Below are 20,406 nucleotides of genomic sequence, written 5' to 3' on the forward strand. Positions count from 1 at the left end.
TGGTAAATATGTCCCGGCTGCAAAATTACGATATGCGAGAATAATCACTGATATTCTTTTTAATTCGTTTCGTTCTTTCTTATTTTTCTGACGTTGTCTTCGCACCGATCATAGCCGCGGCCACTGGACTACCAACGGGTAAGTACCTCAGTCGAGTGTCCTATTCATTCGAACGTGCTTGAGCACAATGTCGGAAACTTTTTTAACTCAGTATTTCAAAGACAAAGGGTTCTTTTCCCCTATGCAGCCCTGTTTTCTGATAGGGCTTTCAGCAGATCCGCAGTTGGTGACGCTTTTTCACTCTTTTGCCAGTATCCTAGATAAAGCAGGACAGATTGATTCCTGGATATTTCTTTTGGTTTTATATGTTTTTCAAATGGTAAGCTTATAGATTGTTCTCCCTCTTTCCTGGTTAGTTGAGTTACAGCATATTTAACTAACCGCGCTCAGTTTGTTGTTATCGACAGTTCTGCGTGTGCAGCTCAATACCCGTTTCTTCGGGCTCATGTCAAGAGACCGTTCTACGACCCTTACAATATTGTCACTTTCTATTGGTGACATTGCTAACTTAGTTGAACAAATTAAAGTTCAATTCAGGCTGTTTGCAGACTATGTCATTAAAATCACTCCGCCAATCAAAACTTACTTTTGGTACAGCCTTGCGTCTGTTGGCAGACTCTTGACAAATCATGTCGATGAATTAAAGTGATCAAGGTGTAACTACAACCAAGTTAAACTGCGAGGTTTTACTTGCTAGAACCACAGTCTGATTATGAGGTACGGAAATTATAAGAAACCTATGTTTGAACTCGCATATGTGTGACATTTGCGACTCAGCATTTCGTGAACTGCATTACTAAGCCATAAACTAAAGCATGCCCCACGATAATTCAACATTTAGCTGATTCATCCACCACAGGATATAAATCGCAATACGCGTACATTACTTGGGACTTTTGCACAAGAACGAACATTGGCGCCCTCGAGGTGATACAGTGCAAAGCTGTTCATCCGATCAAAATATCGGCAGACCTCGCCCCCCCGCCAGGCTCTCCCACACCGCTAATAAAAGAGCACGTCATCCCGAAGCTTCAGACGCACTGTAAACTTTATATTAAGGTTCCTGCTCTTATTTAAAGTAAGCAGCTTTCCCATACCCGTGAAGTACATCTAAGCCCTATAACTTCGTAATAAACGAGTCATTATCACGGCTCCATAACACGGACGCCATCCAGCTAATACGACATGAAAAAGAAGCAGAAAATGTTAATTATGTTCGACTAAAATGAGATATATCGTTTTTTCGTTTCACTTTTTAAATCATTTTCTTTGCCCTCATATTAGCCGTTGCGGCCGGGGCTCAGAAGGGTAAGTACCCTGGCTCGAGCGTCCTACCTCCAAATTTTGAAAGCTTTTGCTCGGCACAAACTCCAACGCCGCTTATTATGCAGAAATAGTTTTTTGAGATAGCAGTAATGGAAGTACGCGACAAGAGCTTTTTACTATTCTCTGATTTATGGAAACATGCAGTACCGCCAGTATGATTTGCCCGAATAAATTATCTTCATTTTTATTATTATCTTCATACTTTACTAAGTATTCATATGTTTAATAAATATTCTAGTGACTGCTGGAAGTGGTATATATATTTATGTCTTTGAATTCTTACAAAAGTTTCCGAAGTTCGCAAGATAGAAAAACAGCACGAAGCTTACAAATGCGCTCCTGGGCACCTAGAACAGATAATTGCAGTTATGGATATTGGATCTGTCAGAACTCTCAATGCAGATAAATTTAATATGATTTATGTGACGTGAATTTGTTACAATGTTTAAGGTTCTGCCATTGTGCGACTCGCCTAATAGTGGCTTATTTTGTAGTCCTGTATATTACACCAAACTGATCTTAATTAGAGGTACTATGAGATGCAATTGCGCTGTCATTTTCACTCTCGATAATTTGATACCTTACCTGAAAATTTGCGATATTAAGCAATTTTTCTGTACTAATTAACGGCCTGATTCACAAATGGTCTCTAGATTTTATCTTTCAATTTTGACTGCCGGAAACCTGAAATTGGTGCCGTCGCTGGCTAGAAATAGGATTGCTTATTTTCCACGTATTTTACAGAAGCCTTAGAGCTCAAGCTTCATCTTATTATACATAAGAGTTGCGCAAAATTTACGGCAAACTTTCGATATTCGCAAGGATGACGCTGCAAGCGTGCACTGCTCATACCCAGCAACTTCGGACATTGCCAGTCCGGCCTGCTGTGTACCTTCACGGCAGGGCACAAGGGCAACTGAAATGGCTCTGTTGAACAAATGGTACTTCATAACGTAGGTCTAGTTTGAATTCGTTCTGCGAACGTATGTACTTAACGGTATTTGTTCGTAACATTCGCTCTGCGTCGATCAGTCGGGGATGAACAGTGAAGTCGCACGACAGGAGCAAATCGTTTTGCACCCCCTTCTCAACACAGGCTACGCTGGCTTGAAGAGGCGTCAAAATTAAACCGCAATGCGATTTATTCCTGCTGTCGTCCGAACTGTAATGCAGAGCAAGTGCCATCCTGTCCGTTTTCCCGCTCAGGATTTTGAGACAGCAGGTAGGGAGAGTGAGCGATTATGGGGGAGCATGCCTAAGTCCACGAGTTCTTCTCACGCTTTCCGGCAACTGCAGCTTATGTAGCCCTAATGTTTACCGGGAAACGCTGGCGTAGAACGTTATGCTTGGTAAAAACGCGGCCTCTTGTGTTGGCCGCGATGCGTCCGAGGCGAGCGTCATCTATAGGTATGGCAAGATACTCTCAGGCGCACTGCGATTTATGGCCTTCAAGATTAGCGCACGCAAATCTTCGAGACCATGGCCTGGCAGCCAGGCAGCGCAGCCCCGTACAAGGCGGCCGAAAAGCACGCGACACAGGCAAGCCTAGAAACGCGTCTGAACATGCCCGCGCAACGGCCGCGCTGGAAGACTGTGGTCCAGCGCGCCACGGGCACAGTGCCACCACGGGGGCAAACGTTCGTGCAAGAACGCTCCAAGCGCACCCATGGTATGAATGTCACCGCCGCCTGCGGTGGCCATATCCACGTGACGTAGTGATGACGTCGCTTCGGAGCGCACAGGCATTTTCTTGTCTAGGCGGTAATGCGCCATGTAACCCTTGCTGTCCCTCTCGCAAACTTGTTGTACGCGCTGTCCTTGTCTACGGAAACTCTAGCCTGCGCTCTGACGGCGCCTCGGTAAGGACAAATGAAAACGCGCCAAGCGTATTAAGGTCCTCGCTTGCCCGGTGGGTCTTAACCCGAAGGACGCTGGGCAGCGATCAACTGGACATAGGGTCCCCCTAAAACTTCAGGTTGCCCCGCTCCCAAACTTCAACTTGGCCTGCCCCCAGGTTTCAAACGGCCCGTCCTCAAATTTAAGTTGGCCCGCCCCCGGCGAGCCCCAAATTTTCCTTGTTCCATCCCGAGATTTGAACTTTGCCTAACCCCAAATTTCAGTTTGCCTACGTTCTAATTTCAAGCAGGCCAACCGCCAAATTTAATTCTGCCGATGTCCAAATTTTAAGTTGGGCCACCCTCAAATTTCAATTTGGCGCACCTGGCTTTTCACGTTGGCTCACACGCAAATATCAGTTGACCCAACCCAAAAGTCAGTAACTAAAATAAAATGGTCTCCCTTCGTCAGGACGTTGCGTGTCATCACCATCCTGCATGCTTAAATACAGGACAATGTGAACGGGCACCACAATAACATGTGCAAGTTAACTGCTGCAGTCGTACATAGTAGCCTGCCACGGCGACTTCGTTAACGGGGGGAATTTTCGTCGCAATTCGCCGTCGTTGTGTAGACGATTCCCTTGTATACAATACGCGAGCTCCTGAATGTGACTTGCCTTAACAAGCGGTGACTTTTCTCAAGAACTGACACAGGAACATGTTTCGCGGCTCGCCTGGCATTCAAAACCGCATTTCTATATTACTGCATAAAGGAGGAGGAGGAGGACTATTTCTTTGGAAATTATTGCTGCTTTTGCGGTTGGAAGTGCCCTGTACCCTTCGCAACTAAAGTCCCTGAATAAAACTAAAAGGTAGCGACACACTTCTCGCCGCCGCTGCTGCGAGGAGCACGCGAGGAGGCAGGTCTGCATCTCCCAATTGGTTGAGCGCCGTCACGTGGCATTTTTCAAGCCCTTTGCTCTATTTCCCTTCTTTCCGCGTCTCGGCGCACTCACCACCATAGCAGTTGGGCTCGAGTTTTAGCTGCGACGCTTTCGCGAGGGATTTCGGATGTTTTGGCTAAGTTTCGTGGCCCACCGCGTCATTGAAGATCTCGGTTCTTGTTTTGTCAAGAATTGATTTTAAAAGAAATGTATGTGCAAAGGTGTACGAACGGAGCTTTTTCCTTTGTTAACGGCGATTTGTTTTCGGGATCGCGCTATTGTCAGCAGGTGTGTGAAGCTATGGAGTGCGTAGGCTGTTCTGTCATATATCGTGCTGGAAACGTACTCAGATTGCGTAGCTTTGTCAGTCCATGCTTTTTCTAGGCGTTGAAAATATATAGTCTCCGCAGGACTGCAAAGTGGTGCTCGAGTTTGTGGCCTCATTGACTGGGAACTGCGCAATGGGGGAAAGCGCTCCTTGATGGAAACCATTTCTATGTGAAACTTTCGTCCTTGCATACGGTTTGTTCACAAATGAAGTAAATGTTCCACTGTAACGTTTGCGCTTGAGAGCCAGCGGCCCCAGTCTATCATGAAAGCACAGGGCCAGTTTCACTGCATAAAGAGATGCCAGCGTCATGACAAAAAGACAATAGTTAAGTTTCTACATGACGCTCGAGTTATTCAGGGGAATATGGGACGCGCGTTGCGTTCGGTCATTATAGTATAGAGATGATTAAGTTGCGACACAGCACAAGCTGGACACACGGCAGTGGATTGGATAATCGCAAGTACACACGTATGCACTTCGAGCAGCGCAAACGCATCCGAGTTGTTCAATCGGTAGCTGCATAGTGCCGCACACACGGAAGCACACCTCCTTTCTCGTGTACCGGCGAAACCTTCATCGCAGCACTTTCAGCCCGGGTAATTGCCTTTAGAAATCAATGCAATAGAAATAACTCGCGATGCGGGTTGATATGTGCAAGCCGTGGCAGTTTTTGCCTACGAGTACAATGCATAACCGTGGACGTCGTAACACTCAAACAAAAGCTCTGGAATGTATATACACATCGTGTACACTAGGTACACACTATTGGCGAGACAAAGAATTCTGATTTTTGTGCTAGTACTCGACACCGAATGGAATTTGCCCACCAAACCAGCCTCAAAAGCCTTCTCTTAACTGGAAGCAGACAGCCAACGCGAAGCAGCAAGACAAGCGCGCAGTTATGCGCAAAAAAAGCACAAAAAACATCTGCTTCTACCAGTATCACAGCGTTCCATCTCTTCTAGCACAGCACAAAATAATAACGCCTTAAATGTGGTAAAAATTTATGAGCAAACACCCAACAGCGGTTTTTATGTCTCATCTCGTGTAACACTATGCGCGGCTTCTGAGCGGGCGACCAAAGGACGAGCTGCCAGAAGGCCAGGACAAGGAGAGGCCGGGCGAGGAGGAATGCCGCTTACCTTTTAGGGACCTTGTTCGCAACGCCGTCTCGATCGCATGCCAGTGTTCTTACAGGTGCCGTTCGTGGGACTCTGAGACTCGGCGCGCTACTAGGCATTACTGCATGCGCCCTGTGCCTATTAGGCCGATAGCTCACATCAATCAAGAAGGGTGCTTATATCAGTGCGCTTCCTGTTGTATATTATTTGAGGTGGTTATCTAGACGGAAATTGTGTGACAAGGATTAAGTTCTTGACGAAGAAGCCTGTTACAATCTGCTCGGACGCGCGCGCCTGTATATATGCAGGAATGAAACTTTCACTGCACTGCTTATCAATGTCGTCGCTGGCGAGTCTCGGAGTAGTTTTGAGCATGCGAAAGTAGGCCACACGTAAGCTACGCCTGCGCGCTGTACTCCCGGCCAACCTACCTCCCCGCCTCTCGAACTCCTTGTTAGACATTGTTTAGTATCGAGGTGTTAACGCTCCGAAATTCGCCGCTTGGATTTGTCGATTGTTCTTGCGGGACAAAGCAACCCCACAACACGTGGCACAACAAGGCGGGAGCGCACGAGAACGAGCGCGCACTCCAGCCCCGCCGTGCACATAGCAAGCGCCGTACACATGTGCGCAGCTGGGTCCACTGCCTACTGTATAGTCTGCTCGCATTCAGAGGCGCTCGCCTACGACAGCTCTGCTTATCAGTGTCGTGATGAATATGGCGGCACAGTCACGAAGAGGGGTTCCTGGTGCAGCCTGCTTAGTCATGACGTAGTGTGGGGAACTGCAAGATGCACTGACATAGGTAACAACTAAATGGTCCGTATGCTGCAACGAGTGTGCATCCAATAGGCAGGCTGAGCAACGCTCTAATTGGCATCTTCTGGGAATAAGGTCGCTCGGCGCTTCACGCTGAACCGCCCATCTATGCCACAGGTATATATTGAACGTATATGAACGTATGTGGTATATGCCACATATATTGAACGAATATTTTCATTAAACGAATGCCACTTGTTCTGCTTACAAACGATGTCCGTTTACATAACGTCTCTTGCGCAGTGATTCGAAATAAGTCTCGTAGGCTGTCTTAAAATAAGAAACAAATAAAGCTCCAAAAACGCTATAGCCTAGTGGTGTTCTTACGGACACTGACAGGTTTTATTCCTACTTCGAACTAAATCTAGTACGCACTGTTCTTTCTGCTGACACGGGGCATCGAGAGCGAGCAGCGCAGCCGTTTTTTGTTTCACAAACAAGCGGATATCTTGCGCCGTTCCTTGTATCTTCAGTGATTGCCGTATAAAATCACTCTGATGCGATTACAGCGATCTCTGAAGATGCTTGAACGATATCAAGCAGCACAGCTTGCTCGAGATGTTGTCAGAAATTATTATAGGAGAATTACAGCTGATGATCGTTTTAATTCGTTTCATTATTTTTTTCCTTCTCCTCGCACTCATCATAGCCGCCGGAGCCACTGCAGCTGTTGGTAAGTAGCTTAGTCGAGTGTGCCACTTAAAGATTTCTTTTAATAAATTCTTCGTACGATGCTTGAGTGGACTCAGTATTTAATAGACAAGGGCGTGTTTTCTTTTCTGTAGCACTGTTTTATGAAAACGTTTTACACAGCCACGTAGTTAGTAACAGTTGTTCATTCTTTTGAATAACCTAGATAAGACAGGACAGGTTGATTTATGAAGCTTCCGACCTTAACACATTAAGCTCATTCAGAAGAATGTACGAGTTTTCCCCCATTTCTATATTTGGGTTAATATCAAAAGAACGCCATCTGCTGTTTCTGCGAACAGAGGGCACAAAGAGAGAGCAACGCATTTTTCTTTCACAAATAAGCGGATATCTTGCACCGTTCCGTGTATCTTCAGTTGTTTAAGTATCAAGCCATTCTGTAGTGACTGCAGAGATCTATGAGAGGGCTTGAACAGTTCCAAGCAGCAAAAATTGCTGGAGATGTTCGATTGAGAACTTAATATGTGCGAGAATTACCACTGATATTCGTGTTAACTAGTTTCATTATCTTTTCGTTGTCCCCGCACTCATCATTGTGGCAGCAGCGGACGCGGCTGCCGCCGGTAAGTACCTTATTCGAATGTCCTACTTGCAAATTTCTCTATTATTAAATTATATAAACCACCCTCTACATCACTGTTTTAGGAAAAGGTTTTGCGCAGTCGCACAGCTGGTAACGGTTGTTCCTTCTTTTTACAGTAACTTAGACAAAACCGGATAGGTTGATTATATTTGATTTAGTGGAGCTTCTGACCTTGTTTTGACACTTTGGGTCTAACCCATTACCCGGTTATCAGGCGTTCCTAAAGGGAGCGTTCCTAGACCCTAATATTTGCACGTTTTAATTATCACATTGCTTTCGCAGTGCAACAATTTTAAGTTCATGTTCAAGTGAGGTTCTCTGCGGATGATTGCGTTATGATCACTGAACTCAACTACCATCAATGATCAATTACTTCAGTACAGCCTTCCGTCTCTTGGAAATCCATCGGTTTTACGAATACAAGTACGACGGTGTTGCACCCTTTGGGCTGTATAGTTGGCACAGAACGATAATCGTCATGTTTTGCTTGCCTATCCATTCTAGAAAACTCTGCGCTCGCTACTTTCCTGTCGAGAATGCTATGTCACGCTGATAATGCACATGTCGTTCGTGACTGGAAGTACCGGGCAAGGCAGATGACTACTATTGTTGTGGGAGAAATTTACACACCAGAAGGTGCAACTACTTTAAGAGTGTGCGAAACCTAAACCTTTCACTACAGCCTCCCTCACAATAGCAAGCTGATTTTGCCGCGTAATACCCAAGTATTACCCAAAGTTGGACAAGACACTCATTCTTAAATTTCGGTGTTTTTCATTGTAACTCGCATGTCGGCTCTGCTTCACTGGTTAGGCAACTATTTTCATTCTTGATGGTGGCAGGACGCTAACGCAACTAACGCTCAGATCTCTAATTGGGAGAGCAATGTTCTCGCACACCTTGCGTCATATACCGTAGCGCTTAGATGGTGCTTGTGTAATCTGGGAGGGTGCATTGTAAAACCTGTCCAAGCGTACTTGCTTATCTTTATCAGGTGACCACGTTTCACCGCCTAACAGATGTTGTCGCACAGAGCAGGACACGCCTGCATGTATCGGAAGTTTCTCAAATGGCATCGATGGTTCTAACCGCTGTCTGGTTGTCGCCGAACCTTGTGTAATCTGATTTCACGTATGCGCGACGTGAAAGCTTTAATACGTTGTGGAGTACACCAGCGATTTTTCTGAACTGTTAATGGTGAAACTAGTGTTTCATTGGGCGGAACTTGTGCAATCAAAAGCAAGTTACACTCAAAGCACAATGACGCCGAACACAGTCGGCGATTGTCGAAAATCTGATCTGCAGGCCAAGTGGGTCAGCTTTATGTATTGGTCTCGAGCTCCACTACTGGAAAAGGTGGCGCCACCGTCGGCTTGACGTGCTATTAGGGATCACGTGGACATAGCGGCCGCGTAGGCTGCTTCGAGAGCGCCGAAGCGAGCTGAAAACGAGAGGTTAAATTCCTTGTACGCTGCGGTCCTCATTTAGTGGCGACATTTTCCCGCTTCGATTGTCTCCTATAGAACGCTTGAAAGCACTAGAATAGGTAGTGGCTGCCTTTGAAGGCGCGCAACATGGTAGGCTACTGCTCGGTGCCGCAGCGCCGGACGTACGCAACGGAGCTCGGTGTCAGTCTTATTCACACGTAGCCGGAGGACAAGAAGCTGCGTGAAGCTTGGCTCGCGAAACATAAAACCGGCAAACAGTCATCGGCTACAACTCGGGTATGCAGCAAGCACAGACGCGAGGAAGATTTCTGCTACGGCGCCGGGTCTGCGATGTTCGAAAAACGCGCGCTGAGACGCTCGCCCGAGTCCGCTGTCCGACTAATGTGATGACGGTTTGGTCTATGAACTTGTCGATGCTATAGATCCTGGCAAGTTCACTGGAATGGAAAGGGAGCGGTAAGACGCACATTAAAAAAGGGCATGGCATATGGTCATGCTTGTACGTGTTATGAATTATTTCACTGGATTACAAAAGAAGCAGCGGGAATCGCACACTGAGAACACCGATAAACATGCAGTGCTGCGCAACTCAGAAAATAATATGGAAACGTCCAAGAATTTAGAAGAAAAAGATTGAATCGTCGTGACGGCACATCAGAGTCCCCGCATCCGTCGAAGCCTCTACAATGAAATTATTTTGAACAGCTCTGATAGCGCCCACGCAACTATGGTTGCTTGTATACTGTCAAATGCTCATATTCTGCGACCTAAAGCTCATGGCACGTTGCGAAAACGAGCTCACAGCGAAAGCAAAACATTGTGCAGCAAAACATGCAGACGCGCAGTCGGTCGCGGCGAACCCGTGCGATCGCTGCATTGAGGCTTCATTCTGTTATACCCCATTTGGTTATTCAGACAGCCCACTTTAACAACATATTTCACGTAGATTACTCTCACTGTTTGGCTACCTTCACGCAAGAAGCCGGTTCGCGAGACTCAATCGCGGCGACCGCGCGCAGTGGCGTTCACTTTACGTATTCCGTAAAGAGATAGCATCTCTAAACGATTCTGTGCTTTCAGTTTGCCCAAGATTATTATTTAGATAGTAAAAAAACTTCTCTCGTTTCGAAAGTACTTACAGAAATGTCCGGGAGAGCTTGCGCGTGGTGTTTTCAGTGAGCGCTGACAGCAAAACCTATGAGGAGCGCGTCGCGTGATCACCTCATACTACGCCAGCGAGCCGCTTCCGATGCATGGCGACTCCGTAACTCCTCGCCACCAATATATATATATATATATATATATATATATATATACGGCGAACACAGTCGGCGTTTGCCGACAATCTGATCAGCAGGCCAAGTGGTTCAACATAGATATATATATCGATATATATATACAACAAGTCGCATCAATACACACAACGCAACCAATGTATATCAGCCAGCAGGAAAACCAGAAAAAAATGCACTGTAGAAGGCATCATTCAAATACAATATGCACAGAACAAAAAGTGTAGGCAACTGCTTTCCTATCACAAGCTGAATCGGGATGGATTGCATGGCGAAAGCAATTTGGTTACTTACAACTTTTAGGCTCATGCAGCATGTTCAATAAAATCCATAAACTTTGCTAGTGTTGGCTGCTGTTTTGGGACTACATCCAGTGCATTCCATTCACGAACTGAGCGTGGGAAGAAAGAATAACGAAACGTATTATCAATAAACGGATATTCTACAAGTTCCCATGCATGCCGTCTTCTGGTCGGTCTGGTATCATGAAATTTATAGTACGAGTCGCGGTTTATACGAAATGATCTCTGCAATAGTTGGTATACAAATCTGAGCCAAAAAGCTTTGCCGACTTTCAAGGGTAGCTAGACCAGCACGCTGTAACAGAGCAGTAGGTGAATCAAGGCGTCCGTATCTGTTAAAAATAAAACGCACCGCTTTCCGCGGCGTCCTTTCCAAAATGGCGATATCGTTCGCAGTGTGAGGGAACCAGACAGTACTGGCGTATTCTAAGACTGGGCGGACAAAAGTGACGTATGCAAGAAGCTTTGTTTCATGTGTAGAATATGACGAGGCCCGTTAAATGAACAGTTTGTGTAATGCTTTGACACTTGACGCACGTGCTCTATCCAGTTGATATTAGTCGATATTATGAGACCTAGATATTTATACTGGTTTACACTTCGGAGTGTGACATCGTTAAAGTGGTATGGAAAATCAAGCTTAGACGCTTTACTTGTAATGGACATGAATACGGTTTTATCAATGTTTATTGTCATTTGCCAATCTACACACCATTGAGCTATTTTATTCAAGGCATTATTTAATTTCACGTGGCCATCGCGGTGTCGTACTTCATTATAGAGCATTGTTGCACCTCAGGGGCGATCCCACCGTTACAACCAGTTTCTTGCATTGGTAGGCGATCCCACTGGTAGCGACCGGTCTCTTGCGTACTCCAGGATAGCGTACCGTACTGCTGCCGAGAAGTAGCGACGCCTGCCTATCGAAGCTCGACCGACATTACTTATAGGGCAGCGTGGCGTTGTCGGCGGGCTGCAGGCATCCGGTAGACCATGGCGACCGAGCAAGAGCGAGACGATTTGCTAGTGCGAAACTTGCACTGTTTATTCGAAGGTAGTTGAAAGAAAATAAGAAGAGAATGAAGTATGAAGTCTCTCACAAGTACATTTCGGAGCCCGTTAAATAGGCTCTCTAGAATCGTGTGGGCGGGATCTTGCTTCCGTCGATGACACGTGACAGGCACAGAGAGAAGGCCCCTGCTCCTGCAATACCGAGCACGGGCGGGAGAAGTCGATCCCCTTTCCGACGAATCCGGGGATAGGGTCGGGTGAGTGACCTCTCCGGCGCCGTGGGGTCCGGCCAAGAGGGTGTAAGGGGGGGATGAGGTAGCACCCACGGTGCCACGACCATGAGAGATGAGGGGGATGAGGTATCACCCACGGTGCCACGACCATGTAGATGAGGGGGATAAGGTATCACCCACGGCGCCACGACTATGTAGAGGGGAAGGGGATGTCGGTCCTCTTTTCGACGAATCCGGGGAGAAGGTCGGGTGAGTGACCTCTCTGGCGCCGTGGGGTCCGGCCATACCTAAAGACTCTCCGGCGGGGGAGCAAGATCCCGACGTGTAGGGGCCAGCAGCCGCTGTACGAGGGGTCTGCGTTTCGGTTCAGGATTCTCCGTAGAGGTCACGAACCCTTCGTTCGTAGCAGGTAGATTCCGGGGAGTGGTCATCCGTCCTCGTGGCGCTCTTTGACATTTTCTCCCTAGTCCGGTCCGCTGAAGTTCGTCTTGCAAGCAGGTCCTTGCCATTTTTCATCTCCTGCGTGGGCAAGCAATCACCACAGAACAGTGCCGGACCCACAACCACAAAGCAGCGCGCACTAGGCCACTCTCCCCCAAGACACACCCGGCTTTTAACAAAAAAGAAAACCCGCTACACCTTTCCCATTTCCTGCGCGCGTCCTCCCCCCCTCAACACTAAAACCAGCCATTTCTTGAAGCGTTAGGACGTGGTTATTAAAATCAGCTAACAATCGGCTTCACTTCGGAAAACATATGAATGCACGACAAAACGCCACGGAAACCCGGATGAGTATGAGCCTTTCGATACTCTAGGGGCAACGACTTAAACCGTCGGCATTGCCGTTAAGCTTACCCTTCTTGAACCAGCGATATAGCAATTAGCTTCTGCACCGCCCGAACTACACGAACCGCATGTTTCCAACATATCGCAGTGGCGTACTTGTCGCACGTATTGGTGCCACTGAACAGTCTGGCCATCTTCACAAGTACGTAATCACAAGCGCGCTAGCCTTGTGCTCACTATTCAGAACGCCTACTTTCGTCGTAGGCAAACTTATCATTTCGCCTACTCACGTATCTTCCTTTAGTCCCTACAGGACACGTAGCTTAAACGAGCAACTAAAATTGCGTAACTTACGCACTCCGCAGAACCCTGCTAATAACTCGTTCTACGCACGCTCACTAAAGAAGTCAGAATACGGCTGCCCTCAACACACACGAGCAACCCAGTCATAATTATGCTTCCTTCCGTCCACACAGGACAGATGCTAAAGGAACTAAGGACGCTTCTCGGTGCAAATCATGCACTCACTGAAAACTTACGCGCTTAACCTTAGAAATTAAAAGCGCATAAAAAGAAAGTTAACTAAAACACACACACGTTACCATAGGCCTCTCAACGATAACCTTGACACTCAGGTTACTTACACACAAAAATGAAAACCTATCTACTTATAAATGACCACTTCACGAGAATAAACTTTTACCTAGAAGGCATCTTTCCAATCATGGAGCTTTTCAAACTAAAACACAAAGCTCCTACCTTACATATTGAAAGGAATTCCTAGGCTCAAATCGCGAAAATTTCAAAATGTTCAAAAATAAAACAAAACACTTCCTTTCTATGGAAGCTCCCTTGGTCTCCCGTTTCAAACGTTTTTGACTCATTCATAATTTGAGCCGTACTCGAGGGGGTCGCGGACCGAAAGCTACTCTGGCTACGGAGAAACAACAAAAGGGCTGACTCACTATCAGCTCTCCCAAGACGGTAGAGTCCGCTGCCAATTTGCGTCCTGGAGCCCCGCTTTGAGCATGACCTCGACTGACCGCGTCGCTACTCCCCACCTGGTCTCGTCTTGCCACCTTGCGCCTCTTTGTACTGCACGCTGAGCTTCGAAAATAACGACGGAACGACGAGGAATTTAACTGCCCCGTGCCCTTCTTCCGCGTCCTTGCAGAACATGCTTCTCGGTCCCCTTTTGACCGGTGGCTCGAACGTGTTTGAGGCGTCAACATCGTCCGTGATGACCGCACCTTTCTTTTCGCTGCGCTCTGCCTTTTCGCGCCTGTTGCCGTCTTTGGCTTTGCTACTTTGGCCATCGCATTCCGATCCTTACGGTGCTTCTTTCTGCGGCGCTTTCTCTTTGACTGCTCCTTCATGTAGCCTTCTGGCTTCTCGTGCTGGCCGTTACACATCTCATCGGCCCGGATCGGTCTCTGACCCGCACAGTCTGAGTGATTATCCTTTAAATCTACCCTCACTTTGCCTCGACTGGCGGACAGCTCAACCGACTCTGGAACAATGCAGCAGGCTGTACTCGAGTTATGCAACTCTCACTCTTGCGAACTGCCCTCTACTGCATTGCCCAGCTCACGCTGTGCATCGACACACAGCCCGTTGGTCTCGGACGCTGCCTCACGTGCACAGTCCGGATGATTCCTAATTAAATCATCCATCTCTAGGCTACCTAGACTGGCGGAGAGCCGCACCGATCCCTGAACCTTGCAGTTGTTCTCTCGTGAGCTACGGAGCTCGCCATGCCGAGAACTACTGTCAACTGCATCGTCCAGCTGGCACATTATTTCGGTACGCAGATCTGACTCGACCTTGGTGCTTGTGTCTGTCAAGTCCGCAGTATCATGTACCTCGCTAACGACCTCGCTACCATGAGATGCGACGCACACGCGCGGTAACTGTGCCAATTTTTTCGCAGCTGGCCTAGCTGTCTCTGCAGTCCTCTGTTGGCACAGCACCTCGTCGCTCTCACTCTGGCCTTTAAAGGCCTCTGTTGCCACTAAGGCATCGTTAGCAGCTAGCCCTTGCCGTTCGAGTATGACTGGGCCGTTAATCTCACAGGCAATACTTTTCTCGTCGGCTTTTGACGAAAGTCTGCTAGATACATCCTCATTCTCTTGCTCTGTACTGCCTACAGAATTTTCAGACAGGCGTTGTCTTTGTTCCTTTAACTGCTGAAAATATTGTATCTGTTTTTTCAATGCCGCTACCGCTTTCTCGTGCTTTTGCTTACGTTCTTCTCTTGCCTCACGTACAGCCCGCTCGCGCTCTTCCTTTTCCTCTAGGCGCTTGCGCTCTTCTTTTTCTTCTTTCTCTAGGCGCTTACGCTCTTCTTTTTCCTCTTTCTCTCTAGGCGCTTACGCTCTTCTTCTTTCTCTTTAATGCTCTCGAGGCATTCCGTCAGTTCCTCGTCGTCTGCCCCGGTCGCTTCGATCGGCTCAATGATCTCCAGCTTTCTCCTGGAGGCCCAACTCTTTGGCCAAGCTCAACAATTCCGGCTTCTTTGTTGCCTTCAAGTTCATGGCTGCCCTTAGTGCTGCTAAACCTTCACTCTATACAACCTTGATATACTCAAACTTCCGTCAACGGTTTAAAGAAAAATCACTACTATGTACTTTCCAAAAAATACGTAAAAGCCAAGTGGTATCTCAGTAAAGAAAAGCCGTGCACTCACCATATGCAGTCATGATCCAGACACCTGCTTTCCGAACGTTGTTGCCAGGACGAAGAGGCTACGATCTCGTAGTTGTCGTCCAAGTTGGGGTCTCCAGGATTCCGTATCCCAATCGCTGCCAGCCAGTTTCTTGCACCTCAGGGGCGATCCCACCGTTACAACCTGTTTGTTGCATTGGTAGGCGATCCCACTGCACGCGACCTGTATCTTGCGTACTCCAGGGTAGCGTACCGTATTGCTGCCGAGAAGTAGCGACGCCTGCCTATCGAAGCTCGACCGACATTATTTATTGGGTAGCGTCGCCTTGTCGGCGAGGTGCAGGCATCCGGTAGACCATGGCGACCGAGCAAAGGCGAGACGAGAATTTGCTAGTGCGAAACTTGCACTGTTTCTTCAAAGGTAGTTGAAAGAAAATAAAAAGAGAATGAAGTATGAAGTCTCTCACAAGTACATTTCGGAGCCCCTTAAATAGGCTCTCTACAATCGTGTGGGCGGGATCTTGCTTCCGTCGATGACACGTGACAGGCACAGAGAGAAGGCCCCTCCTCCTGCAATACCGAGCAAGGGAAAGGAGAAGTCTATCCTCTTTTCTACGAATCCGGGGAGAGGGTCGGGTGAGTGACCTCTCCGGCGCCGTGGGGTCCGGCCAAGAGGGGTAAAGGGGGGATGAGGTAGCACCCACGGTGCCACGACCATGTAGATGAGGGGGATGAGGTATCACCCACGTGGCCACGACCATGTAGAGGGGAAGGGGATGTAGATCTTCTTTTCGACGAATCCGGGGAGAGTGTCGGGTGAGTGACCTCTCCGGAGCGGTGGGGTCCGGCCATACCTAACAGCATGCAGTCATCAGCAAAGAGCCTAAGTTTCACATCAGCATAGTTAGTTATATCATCTATAAATATTAAAAACAAAACTGGAGCTAATACAGATCCCTGGGGAACGCATGATAACACTGGAGCAAGGTCGGAGGAGTGAGAGCCGTAATGTGCAAATTTGTAGCGGCCATTTAAGTAATTAGTAATGCATTGGTAAGTTGGGCCGTCACCTAATATGTAATTAAGTTTAAGGAGTAGTTTAGTGAGCGAGACGCGTTAAAAAGCCTTCGAGAAGTCTAGAAACATGACGTCAGTTTGAATGCACTCGTTAATGCCGAGGGCCAGGTCATGCAGTGTTTCGCCAAGCTGTGTATAACAGTGGATAATTCAGATCTAAAGCCATGCCGATTCAAGTGGAGGATAGTGTTCGACTCAATAAAACTTATCAAAAGTTTTAATACAATGTGCTCTATTATTTTGCTGCAAGTGCTAGTGATAGAAATAGGCCGGTAATTAGGAGCTGCTGCATTGCCCGATTTCAGTACGGGAGTAATTTTTGCAATTTTCCATTCAGCATGAAGTTAACAGTCTTTCAAAGATTTGGAATATATGAGATAAAGATATTTGCTGACTGACTCCGCGTACCATTTCAAAAAGCTGTTGGGAATTGCGTCTGAACCGCTACTTTTCTTTTCATTGATGCCTAATAGGAGTGAAAGGATACCTGCCTCTGATAAATTAGGCGTGCCTAGCAATCGATTATCCTGACTGTAAAAGGAAGGATTAATTTCCGCAGTACCATTATCAGTTGTGAAAACCGAACAAAAATAGTCGTTAAAATCATGAGCTCTAGCCTGATCCAGCGCATCTGGTGAATCGGATATTCAGAATATTGCCAGGCCAAACCCATAATACCATTCAGGTCTCCACTACTACTACTATTGCTTCCATAGAATAAGTGTCGTTACTAAAAGAGGAAAAAGATATTGCATCATATTGTTTCAAGTAAACTGAGCGGGCAATTACGATAAAGGATTAATGTGTATTCGCTATAAAAGCAGTCGAATAATGTAAGCTACTGCAGCAGAGCAGTTCTTGCGATTGTGACATCTGCGCCTTTGAAAGATGTCTTGAAACCAGCAATAATAAAGAAAATCCCACTGAAACGTTTCTGCCTTGCTCTCATTATAGGCGGCCAAGATGCACTGCTTGTTCTTTGGTCAAACAATAAATCGTAGCATCTAAATATCTCATCTCGCGAACACTGAGCGACAGAAAAATAATAAATCGAAATAGCACGCAAACTAGAATTAGCCCTCAAATTCCCGTTAACCTGAATGTTGTAAAATGGGCAGCGCATAACTTTGTTTCTCCTACAAATATTTAGCAGCAACTTGAAAACTAGCAATGCTAAAAAAAAATCCTCCTGAAAAGTTGTCTTCTTGCTTTTTCCTTCGTCTGCTTTCATTACAGGTGCCAAGGAGCCAGTCCGTGAGTACCTTGGTGAAACAAATAATGGCATTAAAAATAATCTCCTGAAGATTGAAGGACAGAAAAATTATCAATCAGAATAGCACGCGATTGGCACCCTAGAATACATGCTAAAAGCTCCGCTAGCCAGAATGTTGTAAACTGGACGATGCGCAACTTTCCTTTCCCCAACCATATTTAGGAGGAGCCTAACAACCGTAAGGACTAAAAGGAAGAAGAGAAAGTGAAGATGCAAAGAGAAAAAGACGAATGATAATAGAAGGAAGAGTAGGCTTTCGCCGATCACCTCTTGAGAGAGGCCCTGTAATTTTTGCCTTTTTGGCTTTGTTGCTTTCATTACAGGCGGCCAAAAAGCAGCCCATGAGTGGCTTGGTGAAACAAACCATGGGATTGAAAATCCAATCTACCGAACACTGAAGCGCAGAAAAATATTCAATCACACTAGCACGTGAACAGCACCATAGATTAAGCACTAAAACATCCACTTAACTGTATATTGTAACTGAGCAACGCATAACTTTTTTTCTTCCACCTATAATTAGGAGCAGCCTAACTGAAATCCGACTCAAAAGGTTTGCCTTGATGCTTTTTTTTCTTGCTTTCATTGCAGACGGCGAAGCAGGAGCTCGTGAGTACATTGGGCAAACAAAACCATTGCATTAAAAATACAATCTCCCGAATATTGAGAGACAGAAGAATAATAAATCAGAATAGCACGCGAGCAGTACCCTAGAGTACGTGCTAAAAGCCCCGTCAGCCAGAATATTATAAACTGGGCGTAGCACAACTTTTTTTCCAACTATATTTAGGAGGAGCAGAAAAACTAGCAATACTACAGAAAATTCCAGTGAAACATTTTTCCTTCTTGCTTTTGTTTTCCTGATTTCATTACAGGCGGCCACGGAAGTCGTTGGTTTGCAGAAATAAACCATGGCATTGAAAACACTATCTACCGAATATTGAAGGGAACGCGGAAATCAACCTAGAATAAGCGCTAAAGAGTCCGTTAACCAGGATCTTGTAAACCGCGCAACGCATAACTTTTTTTTATGCCGCCTATATTTAGGAGCAGCCTGAAAATAAGCAATAGTAAAGAAAATCCCACTGACACGTTTTTGCCTTGTTTATCTTTTCTTGCTTTTATTACAGGCCGCGAAGAGGCTGGCGGTGAGTACCTTGGTCAAACACCAAGAACCATGACTTTGAAAGTACGAGTTCCCGAAGTATGAATGACAGAACAATAATAAATCAGCACAGGACACGAACCGGGCCCTAAAATACGCGCTAAAAGCCCCATTAGCAAGAATATTGTAAACTAGGGGACGCGTAGTTTTTATTTATATCTAGGAGCAACCTAAAATCAGCCATACTAAAGAAAATCCCACTGAATCGGTTTTGCCTTTTTGCTTTTTTCCTGCTTTCATTACAGGCCCCCAGGAAGCCGCGCGTGAGTACCTTCGTCGAACAAACAATGCCATTGAAGATCAATCTTTCGAATATTGGAGGACAGAAAAATAAATTACAAAGCCTTCCCTACCGGATAATGGGGTTAAGAGAAGCTTGTCCTGTATGCAACTGGGCTTGGTCACGGTGCCGCGTTGCTTCGGCGTCCCGCTCCCTCATCTCGGGATCTTTTCGTTGCTGTGGGATTGCCTGGACCCGGGCGGCACTAAAGACACGTTTATAGCCCGTCGTTATACTTCGGGCGCGTCGGAGCGCATTGGCCGCGTCCGGTAACGTTGATGGGGCAAGCACGTCGAACTATCGGTCGACCTATAGACGATGTTGTGCTATCGCCAACGTGACGTAACGTGCGTGTGTTCACGCTACGTCGGACAATATTATTTCGGCCTCAGCGGCTGGATCCGCGTGGGGACGGCGAGCCATTTCACGGGCGACTTCTCGCCGTCGCACGTCGAACGCTACCGGTTTCGTTGAGGAACGCACAACGCGTGGCCGTCACATCGCGTTTTTCGAGATTGAACTGAACGCCGACGAAGCCGCGCGAAACCCTTTTCTGCCCTTTCCCTTCTTCGCGGAAGCGAAACGGTTCTGATTGGCTGCGCGCGTGGCGGGAGAGCGTGCCAGTGCAACTGGGTTGCTTGCTCGCGCTCCGGCGCTGGAGCTGCTGTCGACTCGTGAAAACTGCTGTGCTCTGGGAGCAACCGGGTTTTTGCGTGAGCAGACCGCCACCGAATGCAAGTTTCGCTTGAAAAACTTGGCTGACGCTTAAGCTTTGCCTTTAAGAGTGGAACGCGATAGATTTCCACGATCCCGGGCTTCTTGTCAGGATTCCCGGCAACCGCAGCTTTTTTTGCAGACGCAGGTGAGAGTGATGGCCTTGTTGTAAAGTACCGAGCTGGCCGCGCCACTCGAAAAAGCGGTTTCTGCTTGAGTTTCGACGTAACAGAAGTGTTTTCTGCCATATCTGTAGGTTGTGTTCAGGTCCTACCTTTCCGATATTTATGCGCATTTTACTTCGAGGAATTTGAGTTCATTAACGACTCCGCGTCATGCGGAGGGCCTGCGGGGTTGCGGTTCAGAATGACGTTTCCTTAAGTGACGTCCTACGCTGACGTAGGATATTTTGCGGTAGGGGGCTCTTA

At 46.9% G+C, this 20,406-nt stretch overlaps 1 protein-coding gene across 1 annotated transcript in view; it reads left to right on the forward strand.

The window, feature by feature from the left end:
• LOC142558412 (uncharacterized) overlaps positions 1 to 20,406 on the forward strand; it is an 81,629-nt gene that overhangs the window by 60,481 nt on the left and 742 nt on the right. Inside the window, exons 6-12 of the mRNA XM_075670549.1 lie at positions 115 to 138; positions 1,345 to 1,368; positions 7,089 to 7,112; positions 7,693 to 7,713; positions 17,783 to 17,800; positions 18,411 to 18,428; positions 18,950 to 18,967. Coding sequence (XP_075526664.1) covers positions 115 to 138; positions 1,345 to 1,368; positions 7,089 to 7,112; positions 7,693 to 7,713; positions 17,783 to 17,800; positions 18,411 to 18,428; positions 18,950 to 18,967 — 147 coding nt within the window. The remainder of the gene's footprint in view (positions 1 to 114; positions 139 to 1,344; positions 1,369 to 7,088; positions 7,113 to 7,692; positions 7,714 to 17,782; positions 17,801 to 18,410; positions 18,429 to 18,949; positions 18,968 to 20,406) is intronic.

Source organism: Dermacentor variabilis, chromosome 9 (genome assembly GCF_050947875.1).
Source record: "Dermacentor variabilis isolate Ectoservices chromosome 9, ASM5094787v1, whole genome shotgun sequence".
In the NCBI taxonomy this organism is placed as follows: Eukaryota; Metazoa; Arthropoda; class Arachnida; order Ixodida; family Ixodidae; genus Dermacentor; species Dermacentor variabilis.